At 35.1% G+C, this 26,337-nt stretch overlaps 1 protein-coding gene across 2 annotated transcripts in view; it reads left to right on the forward strand.

Annotated features, from left to right (window-relative positions):
* Nucleotides 1–26,337, forward strand: part of TNPO3 (transportin 3) — an 82,853-nt gene that overhangs the window by 49,995 nt on the left and 6,521 nt on the right. For both annotated transcript variants that reach the window (XM_031674184.2, XM_015237618.3), the window contains 11 exons: nt 883–1,022; nt 3,044–3,235; nt 5,430–5,521; nt 6,415–6,491; nt 8,032–8,092; nt 12,249–12,389; nt 14,664–14,780; nt 15,680–15,774; nt 16,964–17,120; nt 18,267–18,434; nt 22,709–22,821. In XM_031674184.2, coding sequence (XP_031530044.1) covers nt 883–1,022; nt 3,044–3,235; nt 5,430–5,521; nt 6,415–6,491; nt 8,032–8,092; nt 12,249–12,389; nt 14,664–14,780; nt 15,680–15,774; nt 16,964–17,120; nt 18,267–18,434; nt 22,709–22,821 — 1,353 coding nt within the window. The remainder of the gene's footprint in view (nt 1–882; nt 1,023–3,043; nt 3,236–5,429; nt 5,522–6,414; nt 6,492–8,031; nt 8,093–12,248; nt 12,390–14,663; nt 14,781–15,679; nt 15,775–16,963; nt 17,121–18,266; nt 18,435–22,708; nt 22,822–26,337) is intronic.

Below are 26,337 nucleotides of genomic sequence, written 5' to 3' on the forward strand. Positions count from 1 at the left end.
GTTTATCCACATTTTCAAGCCAACTTCATTATTAACAGGTTTTAGTGTTTAAAGGACTTGATAGACTTAGTTTATCAGCAGGGAGTGCTCTTGTGCTAATCCAAGATTTATTTACATTTTAAACATCTTTCATTTCTGGATTATGTTCTGCCACTTTAGGGGCATCCTCCACTATGCTTAGAGAATTTCAGCCAATATTCTTGGGGAGTGAAAGAGAGAGGGGGAGAGGGAAAAGTAAGTTCGTGGAGCTGTGGAAATTTCATGGAGTTATTTGGATAATTTTAATTTTCTCTCATGTCCCAAGTTAGGGCACTTTACCTATTCCTGCAGTTTGTGTTCTTGTTTTAGTTAGTAAGCTGGCTCATCCATGCTTACTTGTTCTCAATGGTTCCACTATCCAGCTATAAGAAATTTTTTAGAGAATAACAACTAATAACAAGTGGTCTTTGAGAATCATTCATTCATTTAGCAGTATTTATTGAGTGCCCACTATGTGCCAGGCACTGTTCTAGGTGCTGCAGATATAGGAATAAATAAAATGGATTCTTTAAAAGAAGACATTCATCCATAGTAAATGCCTGCCTCTCCAGTTTGAAGTACCTTATTTTTTGATAGCACAATGTGTCTTTCGACACCTCACTGGCATTTAGAAGATTAAGAAGCAGTATGCTTCTCAACCAAAACAATATCTTCCATTTCTGTCTTTTCCGCCCTTTTGAGGATTTTTAAAACTTCCATATTAAGTGTTAAGCACTTTTATCCAAATAATTATTTATTTAGAAAGAAACCCTTTAGCAATGATTTATGTCATTGCAGCCTGTTATTTGGCCAGAAGCTAACCTCTGAAGTTAGTAATTGTGAGTACTTGCCTTCTAAACTCAGGGAGAACAATCCAACACTTGTGGAGGTCCTAGAAGGTGTTGTCCGTCTCCCAGAGACTGTACATACAGCTGTGCGATACACCAGCATTGAATTGGTTGGAGAGATGAGCGAAGTGGTTGATCGAAATCCTCAGTTCCTTGGTATGTGTGAACACTCCCCTCTGCAGATGCTGCTTCTGATTTTTCTGATTTCCTTCTTCCTCTCTCTCAACTTTTGCTGTTGTTTTCCTACTTTCTCTTTTATTGATAGAATGTTTTGAGACACTGAGAGTAAATGTTATGAGTTACTGCTTAGTTGATACAACATTTTATAATCTGATCAGACTTTGGAGAAAGGACCTTTGAAAGATTAGATCTCTAGATAGGGAAATAGTTTGCTGCTAGTGCTCAGCTTCAGCATGAGTATTTCTGTCTTTGTTAGGTTTTGGCATATGCTTGAGTAAATCAGACTCTCCTGTAGTTCTAACCTAGAAGCTGCTTATAGGCTAAAGCAAAGGAGGGGGGTTTTCACTGTTTAATATACACTCCATTTAAAAACTAGGAATTATTTGAAACTAAATACAAATTAAAATGAAGAATGTTGAGTTATATAACCTCTGGCTGCCCTTACTGATATGAAAAAATAAGTAAAGATCATATAAAATAACTTTAGGATTGAAAATAAAGTTAGAAATAATTTCTTTTAACCCCCTCATTTTGCAGTTAAGACAGCTGAAATCAGAGACACTAATTTATCCAGGTTAATATATATTAAGCCCCATTGATATTTAAGAGTACTGTATATTCTGGAAATTTTAAGAATCTCCAGAATTGTGAATATCATTTTGATGTGCTGTGCTTATCTTAATACCATCTTTTGACTTGCTTTTATTTTACACATGATCTTTTTTATTGATTGAACTGTGTGTTCCTGTTTTCTGTATACAGAGCATATGATAGATATGCTTACATCATAGATGAGCCATTTTCAAGTTTAACATACCATTTAAATTTTTTTCAAAATACCTATTTTCTAATTCTTAAGTTTCTTCACTTCCATTATGTACTTCAACATACGGCTTTCTTTCCTGAACAATTTTTTCCACAACGAAACAAAGTGGGTTTATCTATTAAGACATACCATTCAGTACCACCTTGCAGTATCTCATTCAAATTTGTGTCTCAGCTAGAAGACAAATTGCTGCATGTTCATGCTTACTCTAGAATAGTGAAAACCGTAAATCCTCAATGTGAGAATCACTGAAACCTACAGTATTAGAGTTGCTAGATTCTAGTTCTTCTGATTCCCTTGTTAAACAGGCTTTTTGTGTGTGTGTGTGGAGGGGAGCAGGGGGTTCATGCTGGATTGGTGCATTATTTTGGTCATTAGACTAGAAATGGAAATAACTTTTAAATGGGCTTTCCGAGATGATTTCTTATATGGTTTGGTATGAATTTACTTTAGAGTACTCTTAAAGTACTCTTTAAACATGTATGACTTTCTTCAGGGTTTTTCCATAGAAAAACATTCTGATTTTTATAGAGCAAGGTAAAGTATAGCTAGGATTTGCTTTATAGCAATTTGCCTTTATAATCAGTGTTCTTGGAACACTTACATTTGGTAAAAAGTGAAACATAATAAATTCTTCCACAAGTGCTAAAAATCCATCTGTGTGGTTTTTGGGCCTTTTGTAATTATGAAGAAGCAACTACAAAAGTGTTAGCTTAAAAAAAAAAGTGTTAGCTTAACAGAACTGTCATTGTCCTGATATTAGGCTGTTTTCACAGAGTGATTCATCTCTAAGTATAATAGTAACTCCCTGAGCTTTACCTTTTTTCTTATATAAATGTATTCTTAATTCTTGGATGGTCATATCCACAGTGACTTCAGACTGGGTCAGTGGTTTTCAAACTGTGCTCTGTGAAGCCCTAGCAACAAGCAACAGCTGACTTCCACGTGGAAAGAAATGGAAGATGAATAGATAAGACTCAGGCCTCACTGACACTATTTGTCAGTGAGATCAGCTCCATTTTTATGTGTTATACATGGGGTTTAAACACATTTCATTTTTTAAAAGATGGTTCTTTTGCTTAAAATGGGAATGTGAACCTCTGTTCTAACAAACTACAAGTTTTCCTTGAGTTTCAAATATGTAATCTTTATGAATGGCTTTTCTCCTTAGATCCTGTGTTGGGCTATTTGATGAAAGGCCTGTGTGAAAAACCTCTGGCTTCTGCTGCAGCCAAAGCCATTCATAACATTTGCTCTGTCTGCCGAGACCACATGGCTCAGCACTTTAATGGACTCCTGGAGATTGCCCGTTCCCTTGACTCCTTTATGTTGTCTCCAGAAGCTGCAGTGGGCTTGCTAAAAGGTATTTATTTACTTAAGCTGTTAAGGAGGAACAGTCTCTAAGCTACCTCTCGGGTTATCTTATAGCAGTCATATCCCAGTTTTTCAATTGCAGTTTACTTCGTGATGGAGAAGGTAGCTTTTCCACGCAGAGAGGAGGGTGTTGATTATGTGTACGTGCATTCTTAGAATATTTTAAGGCTATATAACTAATTCAGAGTACTTACAGTATTCATAGCACAAACCTAGATTTTCGGTGGAGACAACACGTTGAAACTAAACATAGTTCCTTTCTGAGTTTTGGGAAAAATAAAAAGGGAGACCAGATAAGCATTGTTATACCAAAGAGGTAAATGGAAACTTAAAGGTAGTGTACCTGGATCCAGTCCTGTAACTGGAAGTCAAGGGTCTAGATTGCTTAGTAGTCCTTAACCATTACTGATCAGTTTACACTGAATGATTGCCTATCCAGAGGCTAACAGCCAGAATGGTGATGAAGTTCAGAATAATAGAATAATTAGATTAATTCTAGTGGAAAATACTTTGAGGAAACTTCAACATGGTGGCTATTTTTAAATATTTGAAAGATTATCTTCTAAAAGAGGGAACCGATTTATTTTATGAGTAATTGATTGTTGACAGTTTACCGGCTCCTAGAAAGAAGATGCTTTCCAACCATACTTTCTGAAAGCAGTTTGAGATGTCCTATGAGGTAGTGAAATCCTTATAGCTGGTAGTTTAGACTGGATTGGAGTATATCAAATAAAAGATGGAGTAATACAACCTGTGTGGTGTCTTTTAAGCCTCAGTGAGTGGCAAACAGCCTTGAAGAAACTGAATGACTACTGTGTGTGAACTGACTGTTCTTTCTCACTTCTGTGATCAGGTTCCTTACCAGCCTATGTAACTATGCATTTTCAAGACAGATTTTCTTTTTGAAGCATGGGTTTTTGTTATTTCTCTTCATAGGCATAGATAAGAGGCATTAAATCAGTGTCAAACATTCTTCTTAATCACTACTAGTAGTTATTGCTGCCATCTTGTCATTTTCCAGTCAAATTTAACCTTAATTCTCAAGTGACATAACTTGTCATAGAATGCAGCATCACAGTTATATCAGTGGTATCTTCTAGATATAGAAAACTTTTTTAGTAACATTCTTTTCAGTAGGAATGAATTAAAAGGAAAAATTATGTTTGTTAGATTTTCCCCCTACTTTTAAATAAAAGTCTAACTCATCTATGGTTTGTAGACTGTCAGGAAGAATCACTGTTTTTTATTCAGATTTGAAGACTTATGGATTGATTACTGTTCTGTTGAATAAAATACCAGGAGATGAGAAAAATCATAGTCAAGGAATTTTTGACCTAGAAGGGACCTAGTATAATATGTAATCCTTTGGATGTAGGGGAGATGGTTCTGCATTTGGTGGAGATTGTGACAGGAGGGAGGCTGAGTGGGGAGGGTCTGGCCCTTCTATCACCACTTTAAGGTAATTACCTCCTTTTTCTTTTTTAACGTACTTTATTGGAGCTCCAAGTAAAGATGTTATTTGGAGGAAAAAGGAAGAGGGAAGATTTTTGCAACTATTTAAAAATGAAAGAAAGTCAAACTTAAATTAACTATTATTTTTCTGTTTAAAGCACTCATTTTTACAGATAATGAAACTGATGCCCTGAGAGAATGTCTTACCCAGCTCTTAGAGTCTGTTGTGATAGAACTAGTTAAATCTCTAATTTCAGCTCATTCTTCCAAAAAGATATTATGTCCCTATTTCTCAAACTTCTCTGATGACAAGAACTCCTACAGTGCTTACCAAAAATGAGAGCTACTCTTGACCCACTGGATCTCTGGGAAGTTTGAGAATCATTATACTATGCTATATAAAAATAGCTTTGTCATTGGCTTTGTGAAGGAGATTTTTAAAATCTTTGAAGAATTGTAAGTGAAGAGATGTATTTAAACATCTTTAAACCAATAGGCTGCTAGGAGAAATAATAACTTAAGTTGTAAATGTCCTTGTGAAAGTCAATATGGTGTTCTAAGCCAAATAAAGAAAAACCAACCATAAATAACAAAATATTGTAATTTAAAAAGCAGTTTTGATCTTTTTAAAAGAATGGAGCCAGTTAGCCTTTTCTGTGTATGATGTAGACCAATGAATTACCTCAATTCAGCTTTTATTTTCTTCATCTGTATCTTCCCTTGACTTTTAGGAACAGCACTTGTCCTAGCCAGATTACCTTTGGATAAGATTACTGAATGTCTTAGTGAACTCTGTTCTGTTCAGGTTTTGGCATTGAAAAAGGTGAGTCCAGTTAAGTAAAGGGTAAAACAAACATAAGATGTTCACATGTTATAAGGGAAAAAACCAAAATTATTTACTTGGAGATGGTCTTATCTACCTAGAAAAGCCAAAGGAATGAACTGAAAAGTTATTAAAATTAGTAAGTTTATCAAAGTTGCTGCACACATAGAATAAATATCCTAAAGTAAATAGATTTTCACTGTATCAGTAATACCATTTAGCAGTTATAATGGGAAAAACACCATTCAAGTTAGCAACCAAAACCATAACCTACGAAGTTTCCTTAAAGAGTATTGTAAAAATGTCAGCTTTTCTTAAATTACATTTATGGTGTAATAACAATGAACATACCAATGGGATTTGTAGGGAAACGTGACAAAATGATTCTAAAGTTTATCTCTAGTGATATGCTGGTATAATATCTAAGAAATTTTAGGAGAGAAGAATAAGAGACAACTTGCCTTATCTCTTAATAAAGCTTCAAAATTATTATAGCTTTATATTATAAAAGTATAATTAAATATAATCTATTATATAATACATATAATCTATAATGTCTATAATATCCTAATTATTATAAAAGTAAATGGAAAAAATTGTGGTATTGTTTTCTACTCCACAATAATTATATGGTAAAAAGGTTTATGCAGTCTTAGCTAGGATGCAGTAAGATCGAGGAAAGTAATTTGATAATATGAATTTTAAAATTTTTACCATTTTGAATAACTTTCAGAATGTATTATAAGGAAATAAACATAGATTGAGACAGGTTGATACACAAGGGTGTATGTTGCACTGTTTGCTGTAAGTTTGTATTTTTAATGACTAGATGTTAATCTCAGTCTCTCTCTCTCTCTCTCTCTCTCTCTCTCTCTCTCTCTCTCTCTCTCCAGCTGTTGTCTCAGGAGCCCAGCAATGGCATATCCTCAGATCCCACTGTGTTCTTAGATCGCCTTGCAGTAATATTTAGGTAAGAAAGGAGATGCCAGATTCCTGACCTGGGTTGAAAGCTCAAATGAGACCGTTATGTGTTGAAGTAAGAAAGTATTTTTTTTCTGCAACTTCCAAGTAACTCCTATAGGCTCCCTCTGTCGGGAGACTAATTTAGGCCCATTACAATTTGCATAGGCAAATTGTAAGAATTTATTTTTTGTCAAAAGACCCTATAAATGTAATTAATTCTTTTGGTCTGTAGATAGTGATTCTCAATCTTTTAACATGCATCAGAGTCGTCTGTAATACTTACCAAAGCGCAGATTGCTGGGTCCCATCCCCACAGTGTCTGATGGATTGGGTCTTGAGTAGGACCCAAGTATTTACATTTCTAGTAAGTTCCCAGAATGCTGCTGTTTATTATTTCAAGGACTACACTTTCAGAATCATTGCTATATCATGTATGGGTATCAAAAATAATAATGAAGCCTAGTCAGTGACCAGGTGAAATCAAACTTTCTTTAAAGTCAAGAGGAGCCTAATGATTAAAAAAGCATTAGAATTACTTTATTCAAAGAGTGATCCTTTCTGGGTTACATAATTTATAAATGTGAGACTCTTATAGGTATAACTGGAATATCATAGTCATAGTTGTGTAAAAAACATATGGAAGAAGTTAAAACAGGCATTTTAGCTTATTCTTGTCTATAAGTATCTTTTTTTGAATTGGTGCAATGTTTTCCTTATGTAATTAGGGGAGCCCTGTTACATGCCATTCTTTTAGCCTATTAACAATAACCCTATTTCACAGTAAATGAAAGAAAATCTGCAAAAGGTAAAAATACCCCAATTCAAAGAAAATTAGATTTTTATTGAGTTACTGTTGAGCTTTTTAAAATTAAATAATTTTTTTTCCTTTAAAGAGGTTGGGTTCTTCTTCTCCTTCTCCTCCCCCTCCTCCCCCCTCCTCCTTTCCCTCCTCCTCCTCCCCCCCTCCTCCCCCTCCTCCTCTTCCTCTTCTTCAAATTAGTGGATCCTCGAACTGGGCAAATAGTTGGATTTGATATATTGTAAATAGGCCCCTATTGTGTATCATTGGGTTCAGACTAGAACCATGAAAAATACCTTTGGTAGACCAGACTTCCTAAAGCTTCTGCCTTTTAATGCTAGATATGAAACAGTACTTGATTTCTTGTAGTAAACTCAGACAGCCTGAATGGTTTTTTTGTTTTTGTTTTTTTAATTTGGAAGAAACTGTATGTTAAGGTTTATTAAAACAAATGAAAAGAACAGTTGTAATGCTCCACACCCACAGCCCATAAACCCAGAGTTAGATGAAATTTGCATGTTATAGTGGAAGTGGCTTAAAGATGGTAAAAAATTGATAGGATGATTTAAACTATGTGCTATGTGTTTGTTTGAATGAAATTGGAGGAAAAGATGTTGAGTCTTAAAAATACTATCTGGTTTTCTTTAATTGGTGAGAATGATACTAAGTAAGCTAGCAGGAATCAGGGTTCTGGGTCCTTGATGAAATTGGTCTTCTTTCACTAATTTGAGTTGTTATCTTTCCCCAGACACACCAATCCCATTGTGGAAAATGGACAGACTCATCCATGCCAAAAAGTCATACAGGAAGTAAGTGCTAATGGGTGCATGTGGAATAAGGCTTTCTTCCTTTTTCTTTACAGAGCTGTTGATAACTAAAGTGAGAAGGAACTGTCTTCTAGGTTCATAGGAAGATTCATTTTGTTGATATGGTTTAAATAGCATTTAAAAGAGGAACAGAACCCACAACCACACAAAATTTATGGGACGCAGCAAAAGCAGTGCTAAGAGGGATTTATAGCAATACAGGCCTTCCTCAAAAAAGAACAATCCCATATGAACAATCTAACTCACCAGCTAAAAGAATTAGGAAAAGAAGAGCAAAAAAACCCAAAAGTCAGCAGAAGGAAGGAAATAATAAAGATCAGGGAGGAAATAAATAAAATAGAGATTAAAAAAAATAGAAAAAATCAGTCAAACCAAAAGCTGATTTTTTGAAAGAGTAAATAAAATCGACAAGCCTCTGGCCAAACTCACAAAGAAGAAAAAAGAGCACAAATAAGTAAAATAAGAAAGGAAAATGGAGAAATTACAACAAATAATGTAGAAATACAGAATATCATATGAGAATATTATGAAAAACTATATGGAACCAAAATGGATAACCTAGAGGAGATGAACAAATTTCTGGAAACATAAAGTCCACCAAGACTGAATCAAGAAGAAACTGACCACTTGAACAAACCGATCACTAGAAATGAAATCAAATTAGCAATAAAAAACCTCCCTACAAAAAACCTCCCCTAAAGCCTACAAAGATGGCTTTACCAGGGAATTCTACCAAACATACAAAGAAGAACTCATACCAGTCCTTCTCAAACTCTTCCAGAAGATTGAAAAGGAGGGAATACTCCCAAACTCATTCTATGAAGCCACCATCACCCTGATACCAAAACCAGGCAAAGAAAAGAGAATTATAGGCCAATATCACTGATGAACATAAATGCAAAAATCCTCACCAAAATATTAGCAAATAGAATCCAACAGCACATAAAAAAGATTACACATCATGATCAAGTGGGGTTCATCCCAGGGACACAAAGGTGGTTCAACATATGCATATCAATCAGTGTAATACATCCTATCAGCGAGCGTAAGGACAAAAAACACATGATCATCTCAATAGATGCAGAAAAGGCATTTGATAAAATTCAACACCCATTTATGATAAAAACTCTCACCAAAGTGGGTATAGAGGGAACATATCTCAACATAATAAAAGCTATATATGACAAACCTACAGCCAGCATAGTACTCAATGGTGAAAAACTCAAAAGCTTCCCACTAAAATATGGGACAAAACAAGGCTGCCCACTATCACCACTCCTATTCAACATAGTCTTGGAAGTCCTAGCCACAGCAATTAGGGAAGAGAGAGAAATAAAAAGGATCCAAATTGGAAAAGAAGAGGTAAAAGTGTCACTATATGCAGATGACATGATACTATATTTAGAAAACCCTAAAAGGTCCACACAAAAACTACTAGAAATAATTGAAGAATTCAGCAAGTTAGTAGGTTACAAGATTAACATTCAAAAATTAGTTGCATTTCTTTACACTAACAATGAATCAACAGAAAAAGAAAGTAAAGAAACAATCCCCTTTAAAATAGCACCCAAAGTAATAAAATACCTAGGAATAAAAAATCTAACCAAGAAGGTGAAAGGCTTATACATGGAAAACTATAAAACACTGATTAAGGAAATTAAAGAAGACTTAAAAAAATGGAAAGATATCCCATGCTCCTGGATTGGAAGAATTAGTATTGTTAAAATGGTCACACTGCCCAAGGCAATCTACAGATTTAATGCAATCCCTATCAAATTACCCAGGACATATCTCACAGAACTAGAACAAATCATAATAAAATTTATATGGAACCACAAAAGACCTAGAATTGCCAGAATATTACTGAAGAAAAAGAAAGGCTGGAGGAATAACTCTCCCAGACTTCAGACAATACTACAGAGCTACAATCATCAAGACAGCATGATATTGGTACAAAAACAGACATCTAGACCAATGGAACAGAATAGAGAGCCCAGAAATGAACCCACAAACTTTTGGTCAACTAATCTTCAACAAAGGAGGCAAGAATATACAATGGAATAAAGACAGTCTCTTCAGCAAATGGTGTTGGGAAAACTGGACAGCAGCATGTGAAGCAATGAAGCTAGAACACTCCCTTACATCATACACAAAAATAAACTCAAAATGGATCAAAGACTTAAACATAAGACAAAATACAATAAACCTCCTAGAAGAAAATATAGGCAAAACATTATCTGACATACATCTCAAAAATGTTCTTCTAGGGCAGTCTACCTAAGCAATAGAAATAAAAGCAAGAATAAACAAATGGGACCTAGTTAAACGTACAAGCTTCAACACAGCAAAGGAAACCATAAGTAAAACAAAACCAAAACCTACGGAATGGGAGAAAATTTTTGCAAATGAAACCGACAAAGGCTTGATGTCCAGAATATATAAGCAGCTCATACAACTTAAGAAAAAAACAAACAACCCAATCCAAAAATGGGCAAAAGACCTAAACAAGCAATTCTCCAAGGAAGACATACAAATGATCAATAGGCACATGAAAAAATGCTCAATATCACTAATTGTCAGAGAAATACAAATCAAAGCTACAATGAGGTATCACCTCACACCAGTCAGAATGGCCGTCATTCAAAAATCCACAAATGACAAATGCTGGAGAGGCTGTGGAGAAAAGGGAACCCTCCTACACTGCTGTTGGGAATGCAGTTTGGTACAGCTACTGTGGAAAACTGTGGAGATTCTTCAAAAGACTAGGAATAGACTTACCATATGACCCTGGGCGTATATCCAGAAGGAACCCTACTTCAGAAAGACACCTGCACCCCAATGTTCATAGCAGCACTATTTACAATAGCCAAGACATGGAAACAGCCTAAATGTCCATTGACAGATGACTGGATAAAGAAGTGGTATATTTATACAATGGAATACTATTCAGCCATAAAATGACAACATAACGCCGTTTGCAGCAACATGGATGTTCCTGGAGAATGTCATTCTAAGTGAAGTAAGCCAGAAAGAGAAAGAAAAATGCCATATGAGGTCGCTCATATGTGAAATCTAAAAGAAACAAAACATAAATACAAAACAGAAACACAGACAGAATACAAACTTGTGGTTGCCAAGGGGGTGGGGGATGGGAAGGGACAGACTGATTTCAAAATGTAGAATAGATAAACAAGATTATACTGTATAACACAGGGAAATATATACAAGATCTTATGGTAACTCACAACGAAAAAAATGTGACAATGAATATGTGTATATGTTCATGTATAACTGGAAAATTGTGCTCTACACTGGAATTTGACACATTGTAAAATGACTATAACTCAGTAAAAAAAAGTGTAAAAAAGAAAAAAAAGAGGAACAGAACCATCGAAATAAATGTTTATGATTTTAGGTTTGCTAAGAAAACAGGCTGTGGGGAAGTGCATTGAAAGGCCAAAAAAGTAGAGAGAGGTTAACAGTATGAATTCTAGAGTTGCTGGGTGACCTGATCAATACTGGCAGAATGTTATTGACAAAGCCAATTAACCCTGATAGCTTTAGTTTCTCCTTTGATAATGTACTTCCTTTATGCCTTTTTCTTTTTTTAATATAAACTGAGGGTAGTGTGACGACCAGAGGGCATGTTTTGAGAAGTGCTTTTCAGACTTCAAGAGAGAAACACCAAGTATCCTTAAGTATTCAGTGGTATCAAATATTGCTATTTCCTTAACTCTAGTCCTTTTGTTCAAGATCTTCCAACTTTTTGGAACTATCTTTAAACATCTCTTCCTCTAAAACTCATTCTAATTCTTTTCATCCTTAATCAGAAAGTGTAGAGTTTAGGAAAATGTGTATCTTTTCGTTTTGTAAAGTTAGACGTGCTCCTCTTTTCTAAAGAGTCACTGTGCTTCCCTTAAGAAGTAGTTGTGTTTTAGTGATGGACAGTATATTGAACCTCTGCACATATACACACATTTACTCACCAGAATCAGGCCATGTGTGTATCTATAAAGAAAGCTTTTTCAAAATTATTTAAAAGCCAAATCAATTGTTACCAATTTGGGAGTGGGTATTTTTGTTTGTTTTCTTAGTTGTTCATTATTTTCTTTCTTGTGCTCTTTCACTTTTATCTCAGATATGGCCAGTTTTATCTGAGACTCTAAATAAACACCGGGCTGATAATCGGATTGTAGAGCGTTGTTGCAGATGCCTCCGCTTTGCTGTTCGCTGTGTAGGCAAAGGATCCGCGGCCCTGCTGCAGCCACTAGTCACACAGGTGAGTTCTCAGTGAGAGGGAAAATGTACAAAAGTGTACAGAATTTGAAAAAGGAACTTTCAGAACAAAAACGCTGCTTATGAAACACTTCTATTTATTAAATACAAACTAAAAACTATTTGAAAGAAATAAGTAGTGCCTATAGTCAGAATGTTGTTTATAAGACAGATAGCCTGTAATCTGTATAGTGACAGTCCACAAAGCAACATATTTCAGTGTGAAATTAGGAAAAGAGAATGACTTCAGTTCTCAACTCTTATATACTGACATTAAGCATTTTGTATTAATTTTACTTTTTTAAATGTGGCAAGTCAAACTTTGCTATTTCTAGCCCAAAGGGATTTTACTCTTTCTTAACCATAGTTAGTTGTTCACGTAAGTCTCTTATTTGTCAAGAAATAAATTTGACTCTTTCAGTCACCAAGATTGTTAGGTAATTATGATGGTGTGACTCACTTTACGTGGTTCTTTGAGATCATATTCACATCTAAAACTATTCTATATGAGATGCGTATGACTAGTGACTTAATTCACTAAGTAACTTGTGTTGGTGTTAACCTTACGGCAGGGCCAGAACTAGATTTAGGCAAGTGAGATGCCTTGGGCACAAACTTGAAAAGGCGAGGCAAAATGGCAATCCTTTATTTGCAGGACTCAGAGCAAGTACCTTCTCAGATTATGCACTCATGCTGTGAGGAAAATTACTGCAGAGCCTCAGGTTAGACCCCACCCACCCAACCTGAAGTGACCCTTCTCCACCTGGGTAGAGCATCTATCAGGCTGACCCTGACAGTGAGTGCCTCCTCAAATTCTGCACCTCAGATGCCTTACTCTTAAGAAAGTTCTTACCCTCAGCCAGGGTCATGCTATTTCAGTGTCAGTTGGCACTTACACAACCATGCCTCCTTAAATTGTAGATTTGATTAAAGTTGGTACAGGTACATATTTTAACAGAATTTTAATTTTTTAGTGATTATCCACATTTTCTCTACCCTGAATACAAACAGCATGTATTCTTATATTTAGGCTGTGTTCCCCTGTGGTCAAATGTCTCCTTCAGAGCAATACATTCTAAGTCCAGTATAATATGATTTAATATCCCTCTTATATTGGAGGATTCCCCCATAACTTTTATATTATTTTATTCCTGCTAATTATGTGACTGATCCAGTAGCATAGGGTAGCATCTTATATAGGAAATTCTGAAGTTGTACATGTGACAAAAATCCTGTAAATCTGAGGTCAGTAAACTACAGCCAGTAGGCCTGACACTTGTTTTTGTAAGTAAAGTTTTACTGAGAGATAGTCATGCTTATTCATTTAAATATTGTTTATCGGCCATCTTTTTGCTACAATGGCAAAGTTGAGTAGTCAGAAGATGTATGGCCAGAGCCTAAAATTTTTGCTATCTGGCACTTAGGGAAAAAGTTTGTCAACCCCTAACATATCATTTATTAAGTGTAGCATTTAGTTTTGAGTGTACAACACTGAACAGATTCATAGCTCTCACCTCATGTTCTTTTCATGGTATATGCTGATAAGAGTCAGTTACTCTACCCTTCAGCCCCCAACAAGCTCACAGAGTTGAATTTATATAATAAGATCAATACAAAAAAAGAAAATCAATACATATGTGTTGTGAGGGCATTTTAAATAGATGAATGTTCAGAGGCCTTTTGAAGGATAGTAGGATTAAAATCCTCAACAAATCATTTAATTTAAATGTTTATAAGGCATTGAAATTTTTACTTTGTAGAGATCCAGACATCTTGATTGGAAACACTGGTTTTTACTCAAATGATTAAATAGAGGAGTTTAGAAACAACTCAAAGTTTAAACAATGCTTTCATTCTCTTAGATGAAGGCATTTGATATTTTGTCCCTGCTAAGTCCATTAAAAAAGAATAGTTATCTAATGCAAATAAGAACTTTTAGGTTGGAAAATTTAGGTATACTATGCTAGGGTTTTGCAAATATTATGCCAGCTTTGGATAATAAGTCTTTAATGGCTTCCAGCTTGAAATATTATACAGCTCTCTTACAGCATTGTTTTGGAAATATAAAAGGTCAAAGGCTTGAAAGAACTCTAAATAGAGTACTTGAAAGTTATTGAGGAATTGAGCCCTATTTTCAAAAAATGTTGCCAACAAGCTTTACCATACTGTCTTAAAGAGAAGAGACCAACCTATCTCTGAATTTCTTCTTCTGGACAGCTGCCTAAGCTGACACTTTTTGAGGGGTAAAGAGTTGAACTAATTGGTTTTTCCTTGGCAGATGGTGAATGTTTACCATGTACATCAGCATTCCTGTTTCCTATACCTTGGCAGTATCCTTGTGGATGAGTATGGCATGGAAGAGGGCTGTCGGCAGGGACTACTAGACATGCTCCAGGTATGTTTTCTTTGGGGAATATAGATGTGTTGGGTGTGTTGGGCTTGTGGGGTATAAAGGCCTAGCAGTGTGTTCACCATGTCTTTAATTATGTTGCTTCTTTATGTGCTCCCCACGCCTGCACCTGCCGTATGTGTGTCAATTTCCTAATAACAGAGAGGTAGAACTGAATTTGCTAGTTGTTCTGTGGACAAGCCTGCTTGGGAGAATGAGAGAGAAACTGACTGTGCAAATGTGCTGGTCATTACAGCTATTACTGCCTAATTTATACTCTCCAGAGATAGGATTTTTTTTTTTTTTGAGGGTAGGGAGGTGGGCAAGTGGATTTAAAATAAAGGCTTTCTAGGTTCAAGCACAATTCTATTTTTGAGTTCTTGCCTGAAATAGCCAGTGAATGAGTTTACTTAGCAGGGATAGTCTTAGGATAAAGAGCAGGCATTGGAAAAGGCTCCTGATATACTGCTTTTTCCTCCCTCTCCTGTTCACAGTGGGGGAAATATATTAGGGAGTTAAATCATGATACTTCTTTTCCCAAGATGTCTTTCCTTTTAGAATTGACATTTCATTATTATCATTATTAAAACTTCATCTACTCTCTTAGTGGACCAGACCATATCTAGTACATAAGCAAGTATTCACTTTCAGAAACATCTAAAACTTTAAGATGACATCTATCCAGTTTCATCGGCTAAAAATCTGTACCCTCAAACCTTTCTGAAATGTGGACTTCATATGTGAAGACTGTTTATGTTAACTTAGATTTATGTCTTCTCTTTCTTGATCTGATTCTCTCTGCAGTCTTTTTCTTATTTGTGCTTCCTCCTCTTTGTTCTCTTTGTATATGTTATTTAGCAGGTCTGAGTCTTGTGGCATTTATTTTAAAATCACCTTTGTTTTAGGCACTGTGCATCCCCACTTTTCAGCTTTTGGAACAGCAGAATGGGCTCCAGAATCACCCGGACACTGTAGATGACCTATTCAGGCTAGCCACCAGGTCAGTCCTTCTGAAGAGCAGCCCTTTCTTTTATTGCTCATCCCCATTGGTGCTTAATTTTGTCAGCTAATATTTTACTGTTTCCTTCTCTCTAAAATGAGGTAAGGAGTGTAGGTAGATTAATGATTCATAATCCAAAGTTAAATCGTGAACCAGAATATCCCCATAAATGAAGAAGGAGGAGTTGGTTGGGGGTAGAGGAAAGTAGCTGAGTTCCTTTTGTGAGGAAGGGAACACACACAAGACAATAAAAATGAACTTTGTAAGAACTTTTGGCTAAATAGTCTCTAGAATCCCATGTAGTTTTAACATTATATGCTACTATGTCACGCTTCACTTCAACTTTTTTCTTGAGAAGATTAGCATCCTTTAGATATAATCATATCTCAGAATAAAAAATTATTAGGCTTTTAAGGTGCCTTAGAAGTTAGTGGTACTATATTTATCAGCCCTGCCCCTAGCCTGCCACCCCATTTATTGCTTAAATAAGTGATAATACTGACTTTATTGCTGAACCTTTGTATTCTTAGTCCTTTGCTAAGAAATTTGAACCAGATCAATTAGTGAACATAAAAATGTTAAAAAAAAATAAGCCATTATTAAGGATATATAAGTATACATGTAATATATGTATTTTATCATTTATAAATGTAAAGTAGTATTGACTATTTCATCTCAGGATTGAATAATGAACACTTTTGTTAGGTTTTTTTTGTGGGGGAGTCAGTAATTTGGTTGATTGATTGATTGCTGGAGGAGCTGGGGGTTGAATGTTGTTAGTTTTTGGACAAATTAGAAAAACTTTTTTTTTTTTTTTTTGAATTGGTGTGAGAGAATTGTTGGATGGGCTATCAACCTATTTTCCTGGTGTGTTTTTTGAAAAACTAATCTCTAGAGATGATCTTTGCACAAGTGGTTACATTAGGGTTCTATCTTGGCAGTGTAATTTCTATGGGTTTAGACAAATGTGTAATGAATGACATAATGACATATATCCACCATTATAGTATCATACAAAATAGTTTTACTACCCTAAAAGTCCCGTGTGCTTCACCTTTTCATTACCCGGCCCCCCACACCCCCAACCCTTAGCAACCACTGATCTTTTTACTGTCTCCATAGTTTTTTACTCTGACAGCTTTTACAGCCTAATTCTGTCATTTATAGCTAACCTGTCTTTCCATACCAGGTTTATTCAGCGTAGCCCTGTTACCTTACTGAGGAGCCAAGTTGTCATCCCTATTTTACAATGGGCCATTGCCTCTACTACCCTCGACCATCGGGATGCCAATTGTAGTGTCATGAGGTTTCTACGAGATCTCATCCATACAGGGGTAGCCAATGATGTAAGTATAAACATTGTACTTTTTCTGCTTTGCAGGTCATGATCTTCTCATATCTCTTTCTCATTCCTCGAGGGGATAACCAGCATCTCTTTATTTGATCTGCTTTGGTAGGCATATCCCATAGTGAATCAATTTACTAACTAAAATGTCAACTAGTAGATTTAAGACAACCTGTACTAAGTGCTGTAAGCAGTGTAAACTAGCCTAAAATTATCTCTGCTCCCAAGCCATTTGTTGTCTAATTGAAGAGAGAAACAGGTATAAAGAATTAAACAACAACAAGAAGGCAGTGTTTGATTGTCAGATGAGTGATAAAAAGTCATGACTGTTATGAGATGAGAGGAGGGAAAGTTCTTCAGAAGTAGGTTGGGATAACTTTCTGGAAGAATAGGGACCTCTTTGGGGCCACTTGGATGGATTGGAGAGGGAAGGATAGTCTAACTGCTATAAAGCATGATCAGATAGTCAGGATAGTACTAAGTGTATTAATAGACACTTAAGATACCAGTTTGACTGGCGTAGTAAAGTGGTTCACAAGATTTTCAAAGGTAGGTTTGAATAGAATTTAAGATAAGGGAGAGCAGTAAAGAAGTAAGCTGGTATGTGAATAGGCTAATTATTGAAGAATTTCAGCAGTAAAGAGAAAGGGAAAAGAAAATAACTAGAAGTGAAAGGCACTTGAAAAGTTATTTTTTTGTGCAACATATTAGAAATATGTATATTCAGAGACTAAGAAGGAAGAAAATAAGCATGATTTTTTTTGATAGAAGAGACTAGATATCTGATAGAAATCTTCAATTCTTTTTTCAGTTGATTTTTTAAAAATAAAATAGGGATACTTTATTTTTCATGTGAAAAAAAAGGTTAAGAAAATTGCTGTTCTTAATCTTTAACCACTATTTCTCTCCTGCCTTCTGTTCATGGGAAAATTAAGGGTCAAGTTTACTCTCGGGTGAAACCTATATTTCTTTGAAACTAACATCTTAATATTTTCTTCCTGACAGAACATTTAGTGGACTTTGTGGTTCCAGCTGCTATATATATACTTTCTTCCCCAGGAAAGAGAAATTGCTGTACTTAAGGGGAAAGGGTACTTGGTCTTTGGAAAAATTTAATTAGATATCTGTTGTTCCTGTTTTCTTACAGCACGAAGAAGACTTTGAATTACGGAAAGAACTGATAGGACAGGTGATGAATCAGCTTGGACAGCAACTTGTAAGCCAGCTGCTCCACACATGCTGCTTTTGTCTCCCTCCTTATACCCTACCAGATGTGGCTGAAGTACTCTGGGAGATCATGCAGGTTGACAGACCGGTAAGATTGTTTTCATAAGGAACCCAGTTTCAGAGTCCTGAACGGTTCCTTGAGGCCAACTATAACTTTGAAACCAACTCTGTTACATGCTCATGGAACCTAATTTAGGTATATTGCTACATTTTATTGTCAGGTGAAGGAGCTTTTAGAAGGCCAGTAATTCATTATTGGGTTCTTGAAAACACATTTGTGTCTCTGTCACTGGGTTTGTATATTACCAGAAATGAATACTAAGCATTGAGTTCAGCTATGTGGCTGACCAATCAGAAATCTGTTCGCTTGTGAAAGATGCCCATTTATCAGTTATAAAGTATTACAGGTTATTCAGAAAGTGTTAATTCACTTCTAGATAGTACTGTATGGTTCCTTGGCAGTAAATCTATTCAGAGCATTTGGAGGCAAATGCACATAAGACTAGCCCTCAATTTATACTTGGATTTGTTGGATTTATTTATATCCTGTTTCAATTCTTGAACCAGGTTCTTTATCACCTGCACAGAGAAGGGTTTTTTTTAGGATATCTATTAATGTTCAAGTAATTTCAGTACTGGGCCGCATGATCATAAACCAGGTTTATATGTACTGCATGAAAGTTTTGAGCACAATTGTAGCATGTAACATAGCCTGTAAATAATTTTTTAAATAAGGCGTATAATTTTTGATGTTAATATAAAAGCAGTTCAGAAAAGTATACAGTTGGACCTAGTTAAAGTGAGCTGACTTAAACCACAAGAAAATCCAGATATAAAAGTATCTTACAATTTTTAAGTCTATGTACATCTTAGTGTTTTCTCCTACGTTATATAACTGATTGCAATTCTTAGCCTCAATTTCAGCAGTTTCATAAAAAAGAATTCACTTTTACTCTTAGACTCTAATATTACGGAGCCACAAGTTCTACCTAATCTTGGGATTTGTGTATTCATCTTCAAAATTCAGTGATTAGTATATGTTGCCTTAGTGGGCATATGCTTTACTTGATCATTAGCTCAGTCAAATGGAAAACAGTCACGAGTAGGGTAGATATGTAATAGAGTTCTAATGTTTTCTTTAGGGTTAAGACTCCAGAAAGTACTGTGAGCCCCTGGGGACCAACAAATTTATTCCAAACGTCATCTATACAAGAAATAAAATTTCCATACTTTCACTTTTTTGTAAACATACTTGGTTCCCAGGTAGCAAAAGACTTATTATGTAAATTTAACTTTACAAAAAATTCTGGATTTGTAAACATACAGTTAAGTGCCGGTGAGGAAAATGAGGGCGGCAAGTTTGGGCAGGAACAGAAACCAAGTAGCCATGTGCTCTTAAGTTTACTATATACCCACTGAATTGTTAAATAGTTTAAAAAGATTGTTTTCTGTAAACACCAACTTACAGCTGAGTTTTTGAAAAGAAACTCTCACATAAATTTGGGTTGCCTATACCCTGTAAACTGATTAAAATTGTAACTAAGGATATAAGTCCAAAGAAAATTAGCATTCTCGACTACTTTCTTAATGATACCATTTTCAAAGTTCAACACAAATTCTTCAATAGAAGATAACATACCAGCTTTATCTCTTGACTTGAATATCACCTATTAAAACCCTTTCCTCTGTTCCCCCCTTTCTTTGTTAGATACCCATCTGTAGCAAATTTATTCAGTATTTTTCAACTAACTTTTTCAGATTCCTTTACTGGAAGATGATAAGATTCATTAATGTGCTGGCTCTGCTTTTTAGTTTAGTTTCTTTTTTGAGAAATAATTGACATACATCACTGTGTACGTCTAAAGCATATAGCATGATGGTTTGATTTACATATGTTGTGAAATGGGTACCACAGTGGGTTCAGCTAACATCCATCTTCTCATATGGGTACAATAAAAAGAAAAGAAAGAAAAAAGAAACATTTTTTTTCTTTTTGATGAGAACTCATGGGATTTACTTTCTTAATAATTTTCCTGTGTATCTGTGTTAGTATAGCAGTGTTAGCGGTTGTCATCATGTTGTACATTGTATCCCTAGCACTTACTTATCTTATAACTGGAAGTTTGTACCTTTTGCCCACTTTCATCCAGTTTCCTGTCCCGCTACCTTTTGCTTCTGGTAACCACAAGTCTGATTTCTTTTTCTGAGTTTTGCATTTTTAGATTTCACATATTAATGAGATCACTCAGTATTTGACTTTCTCTGTCCGACTTATTTCGCCTAGCGTAATGCCTTTAAGGTCCATCTGTTTTGTTGGAAATGGTAGGATTTCCTCGTTTTTTTATGGCTGAATGATAATAGTCAATGTATATGTATGTATGTGTATATATGTGTGTGTATGTATGTGTGTGTGTATACCACAACTTCTTTATTCCTTAATCCATTGATGGACACTTAGGTTGTTTCTATGTCTTGGCTATTGTATTTTGCTACTGTAAACATGGGGGTGCAGACATCTTTTTGAGTTAATGTTTTCATGTCCCTTGGATATATCCCCAGCAGTAGAATCCTGGATGATATGGTAGTTTTATATTTAATTTTTTGAGGATCCTCCATACTATTTTCCACAGTGAGTATCAATTTACAGTCCCACCAACAGTGCACAAGGGTCCCCTTTTCGCCACATCCATGCCATTATTTGTTATCGCTTATTTTTTGGATTATGGTCATTCTAATAAACATGAGGCAGTATCTCATTGTAGTTCTAATTTTCATTTCCCTAATGATTAGTGATGTTGAGCATTTTTTTAATGTACCTGTTGCCTGTTTGTTTATCTTCTTTGGAGAAACATCTTTTCAGGTCCTTTGCCCATTTTTAAATTGGATTATTTGGGTGTTTTTTGCTAGACTTTTATGGGTTCTTTATATATTTTGGATATTAACCTCTTAATAAGATATATGATTTGCAAGTATTTTTTCTTATTCCTTAGGTTGTTTTTTCACTTTGTTGATGGTTTCTTTTGCTGTATAGAAGCTATTTAGTTTGATATAGTTTTACTTGTTTGTTTATTTTTGTTCCTTATGCTTTAAGTGTCATAGCCAAAAAGTCTTTACCAAGACCCCTGTCAGGGTACTTTTAGGCCTTGTTTCTTCTTGGAGTTTCGTGGTTTCAGGTCTTACATTTAAGTCTTCAATCCATTTTGAGTTAGTTTTTGTGAGTGGTGGAAAGTATGGGCCCAGTTTCATTCTTTTACATATGAATATCCCAGCCCTATTTGTTAAAACAACTGTCTTTTCTACATTGAGTATCTTTAGCCCCTTTGTCAACTATTAGTTGACAGCGTATAGTTTAATTTCTTATTAAACTCATTGGTTGTTTTTTGGATGATAGAACTTTGTCAATTAAGAGTTCTTCTTGTTTGCCTCTGCTTGTTTTTGTCTGAGTGTTGTCTTCCTTGGGGGTACAGTGCTTTTTAAACATTTATAGTGGAATATTTACTTCTGCTCTAGTCTGTTGTGATCATAAATGAACAAAAGTGGAAAGTATGTGATGTAAAAAATTTAGATATAAAATAGCTGAAAACTGTGACCAAAGTATACATCCTACTTTAAAAAGACATGAAAAATTAGAGCTTTCTCAAAGAAGAGCAGTTCAAATGAAAATAAGAACCCAGAGAAAGTCTCTAGAATTTTTATTTTTAAGTTTGAAGAGGAAAGGGCATGGGGGCAAGCAGTTTTTGTGCATATGAAAAATATAAAGAGATTATGTTCAGATGTAAATAGATTGTTTTAAAGAGCATGAAGAGTGAGCAACAAAAGAATTTTCTAACCCAAGGAACAGTCAGGTATCACAAAGGAACTGACAGGATATGACTTCGACTGAGAGAGGTGACCTTAAAGTCCTTAAGATTCTGGATTCATATTTTGAAATGTTTACTTTCTATTTGTCCCTACTCTTTGTGGTACCTGAACCTTTGCTTTGGATTTCCTTTGATCTTTAAGCTCAAGAGTTTTCTGGCAGCTGTTTAATTTTTAAAATTTTACAGAAGTTTAATGACAGGAGCAGCACAATAGCCTCATCCAGAAGAGACTGCACTTCCAAGGTAGAAGGGCTCTGTCTGAAATGATGCCTGCTGCCCCCTTGCAGGGAAGTCTAAGCACGCCTTTGTAGACAATTCCAACCCTCAGTGGGTTAGCAGGCCTAAAGAAAGTATTTTTGTTAACTCCTTTACTTGCTTCCAAGTCTGGGGAGCTAATGCTACTAAGGAAAACCTTTGGGTTTTTGTTATTAAGTATAGGGTCTCAGCTGAGTAAGCTGTGACTTCTAAGAAAAAACTCTTATCCCTCTTCTTCTCTGAACAGACTTTTTGTCGATGGTTAGAGAATTCCTTGAAAGGTTTGCCAAAGGAAACAACCGTGGGAGCTGTCACAGTGACGCACAAACAACTTACAGATTTCCATAAACAAGTCACTAGGTGAGTGTTGCTGGTGTTTTTTGTTTTTTAAAGGAATGTGAACAGCAGCTGGGATGTGTAGAAAAAATATCTTTGTTATACCACCTTAGTTACAGATCTACTCAGGAGTATGTTTCTTGTATGCCTTTGTAAATTCAAAGTTTATGTCTGTTTAGTCTTGAGTTGCACAAATTGGCATTGGAAACTAATCTGAGGGGAAATACCACTATGCTGTATATGTGTGCATCTGTTTTGGGGTATGTATGCATTAACTGGTGTAAGATCCTAATTGGTAAGTGGAAGCATTATTTCTTCCAAAAGAAAAATGCATTGAGCAGCCCACTACCCTTCGAGAAATCTGTCTGTATCCTTTTGAAGTCCTCCTCAGTTCTCACCCATATTCAGGGGTCAAAAATGAAGGTGCCTGAATAGGTGAAGCATTGGTTATAAAATACTATAGAGTGATAGACTGCAGTCTGTATTAAGAATTAAGAAATTTCTTCCATGCCTAAAAATATTTAAATTCTGATTTAATGCAGGCTAAACAAAACATCTCTGTGGGATGCATTAGGCCCATGAGCCACTTGCTTACAGCTTAGTTAAAATGTTAAGTGTACATGAGTGTTTTTGTTTTTACTGTGAACATAAAAAACATTTAAAATATAGCTGCATAGTCTTCCTAATTACTGTTTTATAGCTATGAGGTGTTGCTTGATTCCTTACAGTGCCTTTATTAATTTTCATTTGTTCAGTATTATGGATAATATAAAAAGTCTAGCCCTTTCCTTCTTTTGACTGTTTTCCTTAAAATACAATCACTGAATCAAAACTTATGAAACTTTAATTATGATCCTTGACAATATTAACAATAGCAACTTAAATTGGGTTTTATAACTATGTATTACCTTGCCTCATATTCATTTTTATATCTAGAGTTTTTAGAATTTTGACTAAATTTAATTTTTTTTGAAGTACAGTTACAATGTGTCGATTTCTGATGTACAGCATGATGTCCTGGTCATGTATATACATACATATATTTATTTTCATATTCTTGAATTTTGACTAAATTTTAGGTGGTGACTTACATTCATACAGTTATGGAACAATTTATAGGTCCAAAAACGAGTTATTGCAGTTAGGTATTGATAATAGTGGAAAAAAATAAAAAGAAAATATTCTAATTGCCCATCAGTAGAGAATAGTTAAGGAGGCACTAAAAAAGAAGCGGGGAAAAATGACAGTATCATATAACCCAACTTGTACTTCAAATTTTTTTTTATCTTCAATTTTGGTAAAATACACACAAAATTTACCATCTTAACCATTTTTAAGTGTACTCAGTTCTATGAAGTACATTCACATTGTTGTGTGATATATCTCCAGAACTTTTTCCTCTTGCAAAACTGAAAGTATATTCATTAAACAACAACTCCCCATTTCCTCCTCCCCCTAGCCCCTGGCAACCATCATTCTACTTTCTGTTTCTATTAAGTTCAAATCCTCAAGGTACCTCATATAAGTGAAATCATACAGTATTTGTCCTTTTGTGACTCACTTAGCATAATGTCCTCAAGGTTCATCCATATTGTAGCAAGTATCAGAATTTCCTTCTCTTTTAAAGGCTGAAAAACGTTCCATTGCATATATATGCTGTATCTTATTTATCCATTCATTCACTGATGAACATTTGGGTTGCTTCTGCCTCTTGGCTGTTATGACTAATATGAGTGTACAAATATCTCTTCAAGACCCTGCTTTCAATTTGTTTGGGTATATATCCAGAAGTGGAATTGCTGGATTATGTGGCAATTCTATGTTTAATTTTTTGTGAAACTGCAATACTGGCTTCTACGGCAGCTGTACCATTCTGCATTCCCACGAACAGTGCACAGGGTCCTAATTTCTCCAAGTCTATTTACTTTTGTTGCCTACACGTTTGGTGTCATATCTAAGAAATCACTACCAAATCTAATGTCATGAAACTTTTCCCCCGTTTTCTTCTGAGGGGTTTATAGTTTCGGGTCTTACAATTAGGTCTTTGATCCATTTTGAGTTAATTTTTGTATATGATGTATGCTAAGGGTCTGACTTCCTTCTTGAAAATCATTTGAATATATATATGTGTATATGTATATATATGTGTGTGTGTGTATATATATATATATATATATATATATATATATATATATATATATATATAGGATTTATTTCTGGGTTCTCTATTCTATCCCATTGGCCTGTGTATCTGTCTTTATTTCATTATTGTACTGTTTTTGATTATTATGGCCTCATAGTAAGTTTTGAAATTGGGAAATTGAGACCTCCAACTTTGTTCTTTTTCATGAGTATTTTGGCTATCTGGAGTCACTTGAGATTTTATATGAATTTTAGGGTAGATTTTTCTATTTCCATAGAAACATCATTAGGATTTTTGATCAGGGTTGCATTGATCACTTTGGATAGTATTGGCATCTTAACAATATTAAGTTTTCCAATCTATGAACACAAGATGTCTTTCCACTTATTGGTATCTTTATAAAATGTTGCTGAAAGAAACTAGTTTAAGTATTGTTCGTTTTGATGGTGTTGTAAATGAACCAACTTGCACTTCTAAAAGCTGCTTTATTGTATATGATATATAAACATGCAGGTTACTTTATTATGCATAGTAAATTTCTGGAAAGATATACAACGAGAACCAGGATGGGAGAGGAGGGAGACTTTCACTTTTCATTTCATAACTTCATCTATGTTCCTGCAAATGGCATGATTTTGTTCTTTTTTATGGCTGAGTAGTAATCCAGTGTGGGGGGGTGTCTTACATTTTCTTTATCCAGTCATCTGTCAGTGGGTGTTTAGGTTGCTTCCATGTCTTGGCAATTATAAATTGTGCTGCTGTGAACATTGGGTGCATGTATCTTTTTGAATTAGAGTTTTCTCTGGATATATGCCCAGGAGTGGGGTTGCTAGATCATATGGTAACTCTGTTTTTAGGTGTTTTTGTTTTTGTTTTTTTTTGTAAAGGACTCTCCATACTGTTTTCCACAGTGGCTGCACCAAATTGCATTCCCACCAGCAGTATAGTAGGATCCCTTTTCTCCACACTCTAACCACTATGTGGTTGATACCTCATTATAGTTTTGATTTGCATTGAGCATGGTATACCTTGGTATACCTTTATAATTAAAACCAGACCTAATTTCTTTTTATTTTTTTAACATTTTTTATTGATTTATAATCATTTTACAATGTTGTGTCAAATTCCAGTGTTCAGCACAATTTTTCAGTCATTCATGGACATATACACACTCATTGTCACATTTTTTTCTCTGTGATTTATCATAACATTTTGTGTATATTTCCCTGTGCTATACAGTGTAATCTTGTTTATCTATTCTACAATTTTGAAATCCCAGTCTATCCCTTCCCACCCTCTACCCCCCTGGTAACCACAAGTCTGTATTCTCTGTCCATGAGTCTTTAGATTCCACATATGAGCGATCTCATATGGTATTTTTCTTTCTCTTTCTGGCT

Source organism: Vicugna pacos, chromosome 7, assembly GCF_048564905.1.
Source record: "Vicugna pacos chromosome 7, VicPac4, whole genome shotgun sequence".
NCBI classification, from domain to species: Eukaryota; Metazoa; Chordata; class Mammalia; order Artiodactyla; family Camelidae; genus Vicugna; species Vicugna pacos.